The sequence below is a fragment of the Narcine bancroftii genome, chromosome 13 (genome assembly GCF_036971445.1).
Source record: "Narcine bancroftii isolate sNarBan1 chromosome 13, sNarBan1.hap1, whole genome shotgun sequence".
Classification (NCBI taxonomy): Eukaryota; Metazoa; Chordata; class Chondrichthyes; order Torpediniformes; family Narcinidae; genus Narcine; species Narcine bancroftii.
In genome coordinates this window covers 64,758,479-64,774,279 of record NC_091481.1, presented here as the reverse complement: position 1 = coordinate 64,774,279, position 15,801 = coordinate 64,758,479, and the positions used below count along the sequence as shown (strand labels likewise).

The following is a 15,801-nucleotide window of genomic DNA, read 5'->3' as shown; positions in this document are numbered from 1 at the left end:
CAGAGGGGCCCATCAGCTTGAGGAGAGGAGGGGTGGATGGGGGAGAGGGACAAACCTTATCAACCAAAATGACAGATGACCATCACTGAGAATCAACACCTAAATGAAAACTTCTCACTTGGACCAACGCACAACATCTTTCAGCTACTCGTGTCGGGGTAGAGATACAGGAGGATCAGAGCCAGCACCACCAGGCTGAGGAACAGCTTCTTCCCACGGGCAGTGAAAATGTTGAACGTCCAAAGGAACTGCTCATACTGACCCTCCGAGACTCTCGTATTCATGAAACAATATTTAATTTAACTAAACAGGCCATTTTGGCCTACGAGCCCATGGTGCCCAATTACTCCCAATTGACCTACAACCCCCAGTAGATTTTTGAATGGTGGGAGGAAACTGGAGCCCCCGGAGAAAATGCACACAGACACAGGGAGCTCGGACAGTGCGGGATCCAAACCCAAGTCCCGACCGCTGATGCTGTAAACAGCGATGGGCTAACTGCTATGCAAACCGTGCTGCCCATAAATAAATTTTTCTTAATTTATTCATATATAGGAATACTTGTCCTGCATCTGTATTGTTTGCCTGTATGTGTGCTATGTCTGGTTGTGAGTCTGCGTGTTTTGCACCGAGGACCAGAGAACGGGTTATACTCATACAATCAGATGCCAATAAGGTTGACTCACCCAGGCCATTCAAGCTCTCCCAGATGTGCAGTGAGATCATGTGCCATTCTGATCCCCATGCTACAGGAAGGAGGCAGTAGGGCCAGAGAGGGTACACAAAAATATTTGCTGGGACGTTGCTGGCTCTGCAGGGCTGTACAGGCTGAGATAGTTTACCCTGGAGCAAAGCAGATTGAGGGGGTGACTTCATGGGGGGGTGGGTTAAAATCACAAGGGGGGTGGCAATCACATCAGGGAACTTTGAGGGAGCACTCAGATCCCATCAGGGAACTGAGAGAGTATCCATACGCCATTAGACACTCCCTTGGCCAACACTAGAAAGAGTGCTCAGTTGAAATGAAGCGCATTTGATCTCTGCTGTCCAACATGTCAGGAAGAATTATAATCCATGTTTTGGGAGTTCAGTGTCACTGTCAAGGCCCATCCTCAACTGTAATCTTGCTGCTGACAAGGGAGGGGGATCCAGGATTTTGATGTAGAGACTACGACAGAATGTAGCAATGAGTTTCCTAGACAAATGTATGTGTGACTAGGGGGGGATTACATGCAGGGAGAGGTGCTCCATCTGCCTGCTGCTGTGGTCCTCCAGGGTGTGGGAGTATGGCCAAGGTAGTCTGGGCGAGGGATGGCCATGGTACATGAGTGATGGGTGAGTTTAGGATGGATTGATCAGCCCCATGGCATGGAGCTCCTTGAAAGTCGACTGGAAGCAACTTCATCCATCACCTGTGACTTGTGGATGAAGTAAGGCTTGGTAGTTGTCAGAATGTGAGTCACTCCCCGGAGATACCTGCCTCCGGCCTGTTACTTTGATGGAGCAGCTATCCCAACGTTCAAAGCTAGGGCCAGTCTCGCACATTCAGGAATCCCAAAATGCTGTTGGGGTACTGTCCTGAAGAAGAACTAGGAATGCCTCTGACCAGTGTTCAACCAACAACCAGTCATCAATGACAATGCTGGTGTGGGATGTCCCTTTGCGTTCAATGTACCAGTATGTGCAAGGCATTCGTGACCATTGATAGTTTAGACCTCTTGAAGGCATGGGTGTGGTCAAGTTCTATCTGCTTAGACCATTCCCTCTCTCTCCTCTTTCTCTCTCTCTACATCTCCCTCTCTTGTCTTCTCTCTTCCTCTCTCCTGTCTCCCTTTTGCTTCTCTCTCTCTCTCTCTCTTTTCTGTCCCTCTCGTCCTTTCCCTCTTTCCCCCAGTCTCTCATCTCTCTCTCTCTCTCATCTTTCCCTTCTCTCTGTCGACCTCTCCTCTCCCTTTACAGCACCAGCGATCTGGACTGGACCTGAATCCTGCGCTCTCTGTAAGTAGTTTGCACATTCTCGCCGTGTCTGTGTGGGTTTTCCCCAGGGGCTCCAATTTCCTCCCACCGTTCAAAAACGTACCAGGGGTGTAGGTTAATGGGCAGCACGGACTAGTAGGGCCGAAATTGGCCTGTTACAGTGCTGCATGTCTAATTTTTCAAAAATTCTCTCTTTTTTTTCCATTTCTCTCTCTCTGGCTCTCACTCCCATCTCTCTCACCCTCTCTCTTTCTCCTGATCCTCTCTCTCTTCTCTCTTTTGTCCCCTCTCTCCCCTCCTCTCTCTCTCTCTCCCATCTTTCTCCCGTCTCTGTTCTTGCTCCTATTTTTCATCCTCCCCATCTTTCTCTTTCCCTCTCTCTGCCTCTTCTCTCTCCCCACCTCTCCTCTTTCACTCTCTCATCTCTTTTCCTCTCCTTTCACTTCCTCCCTCGTCCCTCTCTCTCTCCTTTCTCTTTTACTCTTCCTCTTTTTCTCTATCTCCCCTTTTCTCTCTCTCTCCCATTTCTCCCCATCTCTTTCATCCCTTTCCCCTCTCTCTGTCTCCCTCCCCAACTCTCTCTCTCTCATTTTCTCCCCTGTTCCTCTCTCTTCTCTCTCTCCCATTTCTCATCCTTTCTCTCTCTTTCTCACTCTCTCATCCTTTTTCTCTCTCTTCTGTCTCTCCCATTCTCTTCTTTCTCTCTTTTGTCCCTCTTTCTCTCCTTGTCTCTCCCCCCCCACCCCCCCACCCCCCCCGTCTCTCACTCTCCCATCTCTCTTTCCCGTCCTCACCCTGAGCCCTGTTCAGGTTTCAGCCGTAGCAGAGGATTCATGGCATTGACCAAGACATGGAGCTCAGCTGCCAACTGTGAGCACAGCTCCGGTGATTTATACACTCCTTTAAACTCTATCCGCAAAGTGCATCCTTATTTAAGACCCGGACAGCCACCAATCGAAAGGCAAGCCAAAGAAAGAAGAGATGGCCAGCAATTTGGGAAAGTGATCATTTTTCACTCTTGTAACTCAGAGCCTAGGATGGCATGAAGAAAATTTTGCTGACTTCAGGATCTTGCACCACCTGTAGCAGGGCCTCCCGTGCATGAAACTGTCTCAAATGGAGACACGTTAGAGTCAAAGCATAAAATAGACCTCGTGGTCTGAAGGCAGCCACTTGGCCCATCCTATCTGTGCTAGCTCTTTGTGAGAGATGTCTACTTTTGTCCTACCTTCTGACTTTCCATCAGCCCTGCACACGCCCCCTAACTGCCTTTGAAACCTTCCTGGAGTTGTGTTCCAAGCTGAATACCCCCATATCTTTGGTCCACAGAATCTGTGCTCACCACCACCTTCTGATTGCACAAATCCTTTTGCATTAGCCCACTTTATTCCCCTTCCCCTCAGCTCACGATTCCCCCCCCCCCCACTTCACCTGCACACTGCGGGCAATCAGTCAACCTACTAACGCGCCCATCATTGGGATGTGATGGGAAACCGGAGCACCCGAGGGAACCCGGGCGGTCGCAGGCAGAATGTGCAAACTCCACATGGGTCAGGATCGAACCTGGGTCCCCAGAGCTGCGAGGCAGCAGCACTCCTTGCCAGCTCGTCCCCAAGTCTGGCAGTCTGTCTCACTCTATGTAAAGGGCTATTTCACATCCCTCACCAGCTGAAGAGAAAGGAACAGTGGAAGTGAGAGGCTGTTAAGAGGAAAGTAACCCTCGACATCTGATTAACATTCTGGAAACTTCTGGACAATGCTAAGCAGGTGGCAATGTGATTGGAGTAAACGAGAGGAACCTGGCTCTTTAATTATAGAGCAAAAGCATTCAAAGTGTCTGGTTAGTGGCGATGGACAACACAAAATCTAAAATCAAGGGAACTCGCAAAAGAAAGGAAATTTTCCCGAATGAATGAATAATGGGGTAATCTCAGAGATCTCGCTGAGAAAGGGCATCAGCAGAACTCTGCTTCTCTCCAATTCCTGCAAGCCCATTTGAAACTATTGTTTGTATAACATCTCACAAGGCCATTCAGCCCCTGTTGCCCATGCTAACTCTGAATTGAAATGCTGGTTGATTAACGAATTGAAGCATCTCGACCATTTTTCAGCATCTGTCCCTGACTGTGAGGCTGACGGTATGTGACTATATCAGGATCGGATTAGAGCAGTTAGATGGTGCTGTATTCCAAACTCAGTGGTTTACTCAGATAGCGACGATTCATTTAGTGGCCTCTGTTCATTAAACAGATCAATGGTAATGTATGAAATTTCTATGTTTGCAGCAAAGGGAATATTGGCTTGGGAATTGCTCAGGTTTGTTTGGATTGGGGTCGGCATGGGATTGGCTGTGTTTGGGTCAGGTTGCATTGGGATTGGATATATTTGGGTCAGATTAGGTTGGGATTGGTTGCGGTTGAGTCAGGATGGGATTGGCTGTACTTGGGTCAGATTGGATTGGGATTGGCTGTGGTTGGGTCCAGATGGGATTGGCCGTATTTGGGTCAGATTGGGTTGGGATTGGTTGCGGTTGAGTCAGGATGGGATTGGCCGTACTTGGGTCAGATTGGGTTGGGATTAGTTGTGGTTGAGTCAGGATGGGATTGACCATATTTGGGTCAGATTGGATTGGGATTGGCTGTGGTTGGGTCCAGATGGGATTGGCCGTATTTGGGTCAGATTGGGTTGGGATTGGTTGCGGTTGAGTCAGGATGGGATTGGCCGTACTTGGGTCAGATTGGGTTGGGATTAGTTGTGGTTGAGTCAGGATGGGATTGACCATATTTGGGTCAGATTGGATTGGGATTGGCTGTGGTTGGGTCCAGATGGGATTGGCCGTATTTGGGTCAGATTGGGTTGGGATTGGTTGCGGTTGAGTCAGGATGGGATTGGCCGTACTTGGGTCAGATTGGGTTGGGATTAGTTGTGGTTGAGTCAAGATGGGATTGACCGTATTTGGGTCAGATTGGATTGGGATTGGCTGTGGTTGGCTCCAGATAGGACTGGCCATATTTGGGTCAGATCGAATTGGGATTGGCTGTGGTTGAGTGAGGATGGAACTGATTTCCTCATGTTTGAGTTAATTACAGATTGTTCATGAGCAGGATTGAGTAAGATTCTGACTGGCCATATTTCTAGTCAGGATTTAATTTAATTCTCAAGTGTTCTATGCCTTAATAGTTCCAACGCCAGGTTTAAAATTAACTGTTGAACTAATTTCCAGTTATGGAAAAGAGTTCCTGACTTCTACCACCTTGTCCACCGGGGCAGCATGGTTGGTGTAGCAGTTAGAGCAACAGCGATCAGGACCAGGGTTCAAATCCCACGCTATCTGCATGGGTTTCCTTCTGGGGCTCCAGTTTCCTCCCATCCTTCAAAAATGATCAAAGGTTTAAGGTCAATTGGGCAGCATGGGTTTGTGGGCCAAAAAGGCCTGTTACCGTGCTGTATGCCTAAATTAAAAAATTTAACTAAAAGGCCTGACTCCAATGAATAGACACTTCTCCACAAACCCTCCCCAAATCCAAGTCCAGGCCTCATTAACTTGCCGAAGTAGGTTCTGCTGAATATCATGAGAACATCAATCAAATCGTCTAAATACCAGGAAATCTCTCCTGGCTTCTGAAATCCCCTGAAGGTTAAACCACGAGACCCAAATATCGTTCTGGTCATCTGTGCTGCAATATTTCCTCACCAGGTCAGGGGCAGCCAAGACTGTTAAAGCTGTAGCAAACTGTCAGGCAGAGCAAAGAACTGCTGGGGAAGATGACCAGCCAACCAGTCTCTGTAGACAAGGGAGCGATGGCCAAAGTTTCAGGTCGACACCCTGCATTAGGACGGAGAGTCGAGAGGGAGGATGGCCAATGTGGAGGGGGGGGTGGGAAGGGCCAGTAGTTGATAGGTGAACTGTGAAGGGTAACAGGCAGATGGAGTTAGGGGAAGGAGGAGACACGGCTGGGGGAGAGGGAGAGGCAGGCAGGTGACAGGTGGAAGGGCAGGGAGACAAGGGGAGAGAGACAGCACTGAACACTGTAGCACTGAGGGGCAAGGACTAACAGGAATTACACCTGTGCCTGCATTCCTCCACATTTGGAGTGAAACACGAGATGCTGAGATTGTAGTAAAACCACATAAAATTGCTGGAGGTACTCAGTCGGTCTCGCAGCGTCCAAAGGAGGTAAAGATAGATTACCGACGTTTCAGGCTTAAGCCCTCGAAGCTTGGGCCGAAATGCCGTTAATCTATCTTTACCTCCCATGGGCCCTATGAGACAGGCTGAGTTCGTCCACATAAACTCTCCCCTGAAACTCTTCTAAAGAGTTGGGGTGGCCTGCTCAATATTCCATCTTTCTTTATCGCATAAAATGGAGACTATTCAGCCCACTGTGTCTATGCCAGCTACCAAGGCTTTCACCAATTTTCCCTGTAAATTTATTCTCATCTTCCCACCAATACGACAGTTAGGGACAAATAAGTCTAGTGACCTGAATAATGTCTCCCTAGAGCAGATTATCTTGCCGCCTTGTCTGTGGGGTTTTTCAAAATTCCTCCATTTTAAGTTCATTTCATTGTCTATAAAGCACTTTGGCAACCACCCAGGGCCATGAAAACACTCACATCGACGAACATTTTTTTTTCTATTGACAGCTTCTATCCTTAATCCCAATAGGAAAAATAAAAATCTGCAAAATCAGGAAAGATTAAAACAATAAGAATGAAAGAGAAGAGAAGGAGAGAGGGGGTGATGTAGAAGGACAGAGAAAGGAAGACATTCAGACAAATGAAGAGACAAGGAGAGGTCGACAGACAGAGGAAGTGACAGACAGACAGAGACACGGAGAATGAGAGACACAGAAAAGGGCAGGCAGACAAAGAAGAACAAAAAGGGAAAGAGACAGGCCGAGGGGAGAGAGAGCGATGGGGAAGAGAGAGAGACACTCAGGTCTAGTGAATCGAGTCACATGCAGAGTGGGAAATGGGCACAGACTGGGTGACACAGAATGGAGCACAGCAAGGTGGGGGATAGGGAGGGGGCTGGTGTTTGAGGGATGTCAGAGGTTCATTTAAAATTTTAAAATGTCAAACATCAATAAGGTGCTTAATGTCTTATTTTCCAATTGAGAGGCTTTATCTTGAATCTTTATTTATTTCCTAGGCACAGAGAACCCCATGATTTCCAGTGCTCGGTTGAGTTAAACAGGGTGGCTTGATAGGTCAAGTATAGGCAGCCATTCCCTGCAGAGGAAAGGAGACTGTTCAACCTCCCCCTCCTCTCCTCCTTTCCCCTCTCCTTCTCCTCTCCTCCCTCTCTCCTATCCTTCCCCTCCCCTCCCCTCCTCTCCCCTTTCCTCCCCTCCCCTCAGTAGGGATCAAGGACACAGTACAATGAAACGCGACCCTGCAGAAGACTGCACCCCCTTCGTCAGTGCAGAAACCCAACACGCTGGCACACGGTTTTCAGAATAGCAGCCAAGCTGCAGTTTTAAGACGCCGTCCGCTCCAGGTGTTATTTTCAGCTTGCCCATCCTGAGCTCACAACGTGATATCTTGCTGCCTTGGAGTTCAGGTCCCCTCACTAAAGTGGTGAACCATCCATCACATGGGGATCTGATGCATGGCTGATGCTGTAGCCTGATGTATCACTCCAGTTTTGGATAGTTCCGTGCACAGGACTGGAGACTGCCTTTAGAAAAGGAACTTGCATACAAGAGAGAAATACTTGCATTTCCACGGTACCTTGCACAACATTAGAACTTCCCAAGGTTCCAAATAACCGACTACCTTCACCTTTCTAATGCAGGAACACACAGTGGCCAATTTGCATATGGCAAGGTCCTACTAAAACACAATGACCACTTCGTGGCCCAATAATAAAACTCAAGGATTGTCTAAAGAGGGCCATCGGATCAGTGCATGGGGCTGGGGCAGCTGGGAAACCCAAAAGGTCACATAATAAAAGGCAAAAAGGTGTACAGCTGACAAGAAAACAAATTGCAAAGGTGAAGCTGCGTCCTTAACCTGCGTTATGTTGTACTCAATGTCTACTACTCTGTACTTGGGTCCAGTGAGACGATACCGTTTGTGCATATTCAAGAGTTAGCATGGTTAGTGTAGGGGTGGCATTGCACAGTTAGCGCCAGTATTCGAAACCGGTGCTACCTGTAAGGACTTTGTACATTCTCCCTGTGCTCACGTGGGTTTCCTCTGGGTGCTCCAGTTTCCTCCAAAACGTATGGTGGTTATATGCTAATTGGAGGCCAGGGCCGAAAGGACCTGTTACCGGGCTGAATGTATGCCTAAAATACAACATTTCTTTTTTTTGCCAGAAGGAAGGCAGACAAAGAATCGCCATTAGGGTTGCCCAGTGCCCCTTACAGTACAAGAGAAGATGTGACCACTGATTCATCGATGACCTGCTGTTCTACTGTGAGAGGCGATATCAAGGCATGGCGACAAGTAGAGAACATCGAAAGCCACGTTTGCCAAAGGGAGCTGATCCATATCTGTCCTGATCTTAATGTTCTCGACATCAGGAACTCCAGATCCACAGACACAAAGTTTTCAACATGATCTTCATTGTATTATTGGCCGTCACGCTTAGTGTAGCAGTTAGGGCAAAGCCCTTACAGTCCCAGAGACTCGGGTCTGTGAGGAGTTTGTACATTCCCCTCGGGTCAACATGGGTTTCCTCTGGGTGCTCCAGTTTCCTCCCACCCTCCAAAAATACATGGGGTTTGTAGGTTAATTAGGGAATTTGAGCAGCATGGGGGTCATGAGCCAGAAGGGCCTGTTACCGCGTTGTATATCTAGATTTAAATGTGCCACAGGGAAGAGAGTGATCATCTCATCCAGCTCATTGGGACCCTAAGAGGCGGACAATTTACCGAATGCGGTGACTGTGCCCTAATTATTTCTCACTCGAGACCACATATCCCATCGATGATTAGAGTCAAACATGGTTGACTGACGGCCAAGTACTTTGCTCCCCAGGTTGTGGAGACCCTATAGCAACTGATGGGGTGTCAATTCACAATTGTGCTCTCTCTCTCTCTCTCTCTCTCTCTCTCTCTCTCTCTCTCTCTCTCTCTCTCTCTCTCTCTCTCTCCTTTTCCAGAACCACTGTGTCCTTATCCAACATGCATCACTCACAGCCTCTGGGAACATTTCCACCCCAAAGATGGAAGGGAAATAAATTTAATGAGCAAGATTTACTTTAAATAACCTTAACTGACACCTGAGATTCATCAGTAGCCCGAGCGACTGGGATAAACTAATGCTACTCACCCCATCCTTTATCGTTTTAAAAATTAAAGCTTATTCTTCCATGTCCCATCTTCAGCTCCATGAGGGGCCCTTAATTCTATTCTCATTTTTAAATTGAGACATACAGCACGGTAACAGGCCCACAAGTCTGCACCACCCAATTAATCCAAACCACCCGGTACATTTTGAGCGGTGGGAGGAAACCAGAGCCCTCGGGGAAAACTCACGCAGTCACGGGGAGAACTTACAGACAGCCTCGATCACTGGCTCAGTCTTTTGAAAGGACAGAGAAGTGGCAAGAAGGAAGCATAGGAATTAATTTTGCTACGTAGGAGAGAACTATTCAAATACACTGAACAATGAAGATTGCGCCTCCTGAACACTTTTGGGCGTATTTTACGGATTTTGGGGTGCTGATTCTGAAAATCACCTTAACATTTTCCTATCGCGTACCGTTTTTTTAAAAAGATATAACCTAATTTTGTGATTTCCTATCGTATTTCAAACCTACCAAACCACAAAGTGGAACATGTCATTGAAAATTCATTTTCTGCATTCGCACTTCCCTGCTGATCTGGGTGCCGTCGGCGACGGACACGGTGAAAGGTTTCACCGGGACATGGGGACCATGGAAAAGCAGGGTAACCGGCATCCATCAATGCTGCCCATTATTGGACACCGACACAAGAGGCATCAGATGCTGAGTACAAACGAAAATCAGCGGCAAAACGTTTTTAGGTCAGTTGGCACATTAAGAACGCACTAAATTCAATAAAAGTTTCTCCAACTTCCGATGTGATACAGCAAATCTGAAATGATCTTTGTGTTTTCTATCAAAATCTTTGCAGGAAGCAAAGCTTTGAGAGAGAGATAGAAAAATTGCTGTCCAGTGACACCAACGAAAGTGCAGATGCCAGAAACCTGAGTTCAAATATAGAACCTTCGGGCAGGTCGGGCAGCGGGGATGGAGGAGAACCCCATTCATTCTTCAGATTGAAGACGGCGAGGGTCAGGAGGGAGAGCGCTCCCTCTCCCCACCGCCCAGCCGAGCCACTTGCCCGGGCGGGGCTGCTTCCACCAGATGCCCAGCCCTTCCAAACCTGGCCGCCAAACCCCCCTCTACCTTCCCACGGAGGAGCCGCGCCGCCAAAACCCCTTCCCCAAAGCCCGCGTCCCTCGCTCCGCGGGGTGGGAGGTTCAATGGGTCAGAAACGGGCAAAGTTCCCTATTCTCCCCCCCCCCCCCCCAAAATAAGTTTATTCCCTAAAATCCCCCCAAGGGTCAGTGTTCCCGAGAAATCAGGGTCCCGCGCCCCTTCACAGCTTTAGCTGGTGTGTGGTTTGGCCAAGGGAAGGGTCCGGTCCCCGGAGAGACGGCTTCCCCTACCTGGTTTCTTCGGCTCCGGCATCTCTCCCTCTCGACGCTCCCGCTGCGCGATCGACTCCCAAGTGAGTCGCCCAGAGATAAGGCGGCAGCTCCCAGCTGCATGAGCCCTCCCCTATCTCGGGAGGGGGGCCAGGGAATGAGGGATCGGCGCCAAGGGAATTGCGAGACGGCCGTGGAGGGGTGGGGGGGGGGGGTGAGAACAGGTAGGGAAGGAGAGGGAGAGGCAGAGAGAGAGAGAAGGTGAGGGAGGGAAATGAGGGAGGATGGGAAGGTGAGAGAGAGGGAGGGGGTAGGGAAGGTGAGAGGGAGGAAGGGAGAGCGAGAGGGAGGGGAGAGAGGGAGGGTAGGGAAGGTGTGAGAGGGTGAGAGAGAGGGAGGGGAGAGAGAGGGAGGGGTAGGGAAGGTGTGAGAGGGAGAAAGGTGAGAGAGAGGGAGGGGAGAGAGAGGGAGGGGTAGGGAAGGTGTGAGAGGGAGAAAGGTGAGAGAGAGGGAGGGGAGAGAGAGGGAGGGGTAGGGAAGGTGTGAGAGGGAGAAAGGTGAGAGAGAGGGAGGGGAGAGGGAAGGGTAGGGAAGGTGTGAGAGGGAGAAAAGTGAGAGAGAGGGAGGGGAGAGAGAGGGAGGGGTAGGGAAGGTGTGAAGGGAGAAAGGTGAGAGAGAGGGAGGGGAGAGAGAGGGAAGGGTAGGGAAGGTGTGAGAGGAAGAAAGGTGAGAGAGGGAGGGTTAGGGAAGGTGTGAGGGAGAAAGGTGAGAGAGAGGGAGGGGTAGGGATGAGAGGGAGAAAGGTGAGAGAGAGTAAGGGGTAGGGAAGGTGTGAGAGGGAGAAAGGTGAGAGAGAGGTAAGGTGAGAAGGAGGGTAAGATAAAGGAGAAGGTGAGAGAAGGGTGAAGGGAGCAGAGGAAGTTGAAATGAAGAGATGTGGGAGTGAAGGTGAGAGAGGCGAAGGTGACAAGAAGGGCAGAGACAATGGGAGAGGAAGGGTGAAAGAGAAAAGATTTTAAAAAGTGAAGAAAAATGAAAGGATGAGAGAAGGGAAGTGGGAAAGAGTGGCGGGAGAGAGAGAGAGAATGGAGTGAAATTATGATGGAAAGTGATGGTGGGACCAAGAGAAGAGAAAGAGTTAATGAAAAAGAGAGGGAGAGGATGGATGGGGATTGATAACTAGAGGGTGGGATTAGTGATAGAAGGAGCATGAACAGAGAAATGAAAAGATTGGGTGATAGAGGCAAATAGAATGAATGAGGAACATAATGGGAGTTAGAGAAGGGGGTGAATACTGAGGAAGAAGAGGGCAGAATAAAGACAAAGAAGAACCAAAAATGGGGACGAAGGAGCTCTGATATTTTGACAGAACCTTCATCAACCAGGATGGTCCACAGTTGATAGAGTGCAGATAAAGACAGACTAAGCGAATTTGCAAGGACATGGCAGATGAAAAAATAACTCAAGGTCACCGACTTTCATGGATGTAAGTAGAAAGATGGAGTGTTTCGCATTGATTTGTGGAGTCTACCACTGAAGAAACTTGCAAGACGCTGGCGTTAAGAAGATCCTGAGTGTCGATGGGATTCAATCACATCAAGTTACTGTACAGGTTCAGACACCAGTTGGGAAGGTAGATGGGACATTTAGTACAGAAGCTGGGAAGTCACGTTACAGCTGTGTACAACTTTGGACAGCCCACCCATTTGGTTCTGGTCACCGCATTGCAGGAGGATGTGGAGACTTTGGAAAGGGTATAGAGGAGGTTCACCAGGATGTTGCCTAGATATAAGAGACATTTACAGAGGCACCCAAACAGGCAAGATATGGAGGGAGGTGGATCATATAGGGTACCGCACGGATGGCAGTCTCTTCAATCTGAGGCGCCTGCAAGCTCACACCAAGACACAAGAGAAACTTGTCCGTGAACTACTCTTTGCAGATGATGCCGCTTTAGTTGCCCATTCAGAGCCAGCTCTTCAGCGCTTGACGTCCTGCTTTGCGGAAACTGCCAAAATGTTTGGCCTGGAAGTCAGCCTGAAGAAAACTGGGGTCCTCCATCAGCCAGCTCCCCACCATGACTACCAGCCACCCCACATCTCCATCGGGCACACAAAACTCAAAACGGTCAACCAGTTTGCCTGTCTCGGCTGCACCATTTCATCGGGTGCAGGGATCGACAATGAGATGGACAGCAGACTCGCCAAGGCAAATAGCGCCTTTGGAAGACTACACAAAAGAGTCTGGAAAAACAACCAACTGAAAAACCTCACAAAGATAAGCATATACAGAGCCGTTGTCATACCCACACTCCTGTTCGGCTCCGAATCATGGGTCCTCTACCGGCACCAACTACGGCTCCTAGAACGCTTCCACCAGCGTTGTCTCCGCTCCATCCTCAACATCCATTGGAGCGCTTACACCCCTAACGTCGAAGTACTCGAGATGGCAGAGGTCGACAGCATCGAGTCCACGCTGCTGAAGATCCAGCTGCGCTGGATGGGTCACGTCTCCAGAATGGAGGACCATCGCCTTCCCAAGATCGTGTTATATGGCGAGCTCTCCACTGGCCACCGTGACAGAGGTGCACCAAAGAAAAGGTACAAGGACTGCCTAAAGAAATCTCTTGGTGCCTGCCACATTGACCACCGCCAGTGGGCTGATAACGCCTCAAACCGTGCATCTTGGCGCCTCACAGTTTGGCGGGCAGCAACCTCCTTTGAAGAAGACCGCAGAGCCCACCTCACTGACAAAAGGCAAAGGAGGAAAAACCCAACACCCAACCCCAACCAACCAATTTTCCCTTGCAACCGCTGCAATCGTGTCTGCCTGTCCCGCATCGGACTGGTCAGCCACAAACGAGCCTGCAGCTGACGTGGACTTTTTACCCCCTCCATAAATCTTCGTCCGCGAAGCCAAGCCAAAGACAGATGGGATTAGTTCAAGTTGACCATCATGGTCAGTACAGATGTCATGGGCTGAAGGACCTCTTCCTGGTCTGCACTCTTCTACATTCTGAAATACTTGAAGTTATGAAAAGCCTGGAGTTTCCCCAAATCAAGAACAATGCCTGAAAAAAGTGGATCCTGATTACGTGATTGGTTCACCAAATGATGCAATTTGGAGGTGAATTGTGCATAATACTGATAGGGTAATGCTCATCACATGGGAGAAGCCAGTTTTGTGATTGGTTAACATCAAATTGTGGCGGGGTGTACAAACCCATGCCTTTGTAAGTTCCGGGGGGCTCCTTGATCCTCTGTGGAGGTGACAGACCTCCCACAGACCTGTGTAATGGACAAAGTCAATTGGCTAAAGGAAAGTGTGAGCCTTTCATTCCTCGGGGAAGTAAACTACTGATTGGACCCTCAGCCCAGAACCTGGATCGAGGATCAACACCAATCCTCCACACCATTCCTGGTTGTCCTTGAATATTTCAGAGGGCTGAGAGTCACATCCATGGACACACAAGGGAGCGCAGGGCCCTGCGGTGACTGAGCACCCCCAGTCGGCATTGGCAGCCACCAAGGAGTGGCAAGGCCTCTTGCTGTCCGTCCTCCAGAAGGCACTGGTGGCCAAGGGCTATGACGTGACGTGCCCCCTTTTTCCTCACCGTCCCCTTGGATCTGTCCACCACCCCCAGGGGGTGTAGCACCACCCACTGATGTAGCTCATCCTTCTTCACTCCAAAGAGAAAAGCCTCAGCTCTGCTAACCTGGCCTCGTAAGATTCATTTTCCAATCCAGGCAACATCCTGGTCAATCTCCTCTGCACCCTCTCCACAGCTTCCTATAATAAGAACTGAACACAGTATTCTAAGGGTGACACAATATTCTTCTAAACTCCAGCAAGTACAATTCCAGAGCCTGCAAACATATGAAATCCCACACCTATCACTAATCCATGAATCAGATGGTTGAAACCTTTAATTGACTTCAACACTTGCATCTCCAGAGGGGATCAACTGTGGAAAAACTGCTTTTGGGCATTGTCCCAAAATATCGTGGTTAAAATTCTCTGTCATTAAGGATATCATTTTTCTATATCTGTCCTATTAAATGCTTTAATCATATCCGACTTCATAATAAGATTATCCCTTAACCTTATATACTCAGGAAACGCTGGGCTTATTCCATGCAAGCTGTTTGCACCATTTACTGCATTTAGCTCTAATGTCAATCTGCTGAACACGTCCCTAGAATTCCTGGACTAACAAATGTCGGATATGTGAACTTTCACTGTAATCCCATGAACCCTTAGTGAGCAAATTTAAGTTCTTAGGAGTCACTACCTCGGAGGATCTTGCCTGGACTCAACACGCCAATGGCATCGTGAAGAAAGCACGTCAGCGCCTCTACTTCCTCAGGAGTTTGCGGAGGTTTGGTGGATGCCGGAAAGCCTGGCGGATTTCTATATTCGTGACAGAGCATTTAGAGGTGATTTGGGCATTGTTGGAGCAGGTTGCACACAAACATTTTGAAACAGAGTTTTTGCAGAGTGCTATTTTGCAAAAGGCAACAAAGTAGCAACATACAGCAGCAGTTTGTCTGGAAGAGCATGTGATCTTTGCAGGCAAATGGTTACCACTCAGGAGGGTTCTTGTTGGTTTTCAGAGAGAGAGATTCCTTTTGTTCCAGGACATCACAGAGTTCCTTTCAGACAGCCAGTCTTCTCCTCTGTTCTCGCTGCTGCCATCAGGAAAGAGGTGCCGGTGCCACAAGACTCGCACCACCAGGTTCAGAGACAGCTGCTCCCCCTCGACCATCAGACTCCTCAACGACAAACTCAATCAGGGACGCATTTAAAGACTTACTTTGCGCATTATTGCGCAGTCAGTTTGTTTACATGTGTACATTGAGTACAGTTGTTTTGCACTCTCAATAAAGTAGTAATTCTGTCTCATCTGCAGGAGAAAGAATCTGAAGTGATGTCATGTATGTACTCTGACAATAAATCTGAAATCTGGATTGTGCCTTTGATTTACAAAGTTTTGCTGAAATATCACAATCTGTAAGTACAGTCAATCTTCAAGATTTACAACATTTTAGTTCAATTAAATAAAACAAAGGCACATTGTATTCTTGCCTTAATTGGTCAAGAGTAAGGAAGTTATGTTGAAGCAATATCAAATTTTGAATAGGCCCCATTATAGGAAGGACGTGGAGGCTTTGGAAAGGGGTTTACCGAGATGCTGCC

General features: G+C 48.6%; 1 protein-coding gene across 1 annotated transcript in view; it reads right to left on the bottom strand.

Moving 5' to 3' along the window:
- The window catches only part of LOC138748964 (myosin-binding protein C, fast-type-like), a 75,088-nt gene extending 64,409 nt beyond the window's left edge, over nucleotides 1–10,679 (bottom strand). Inside the window, exon 1 of the mRNA XM_069909937.1 lies at nucleotides 10,627–10,679. Coding sequence (XP_069766038.1) covers nucleotides 10,627–10,648 — 22 coding nt within the window. The 5' untranslated portion in view covers nucleotides 10,649–10,679. The remainder of the gene's footprint in view (nucleotides 1–10,626) is intronic.
- Nucleotides 10,680–15,801: the final 5,122 nt, after the last annotated feature.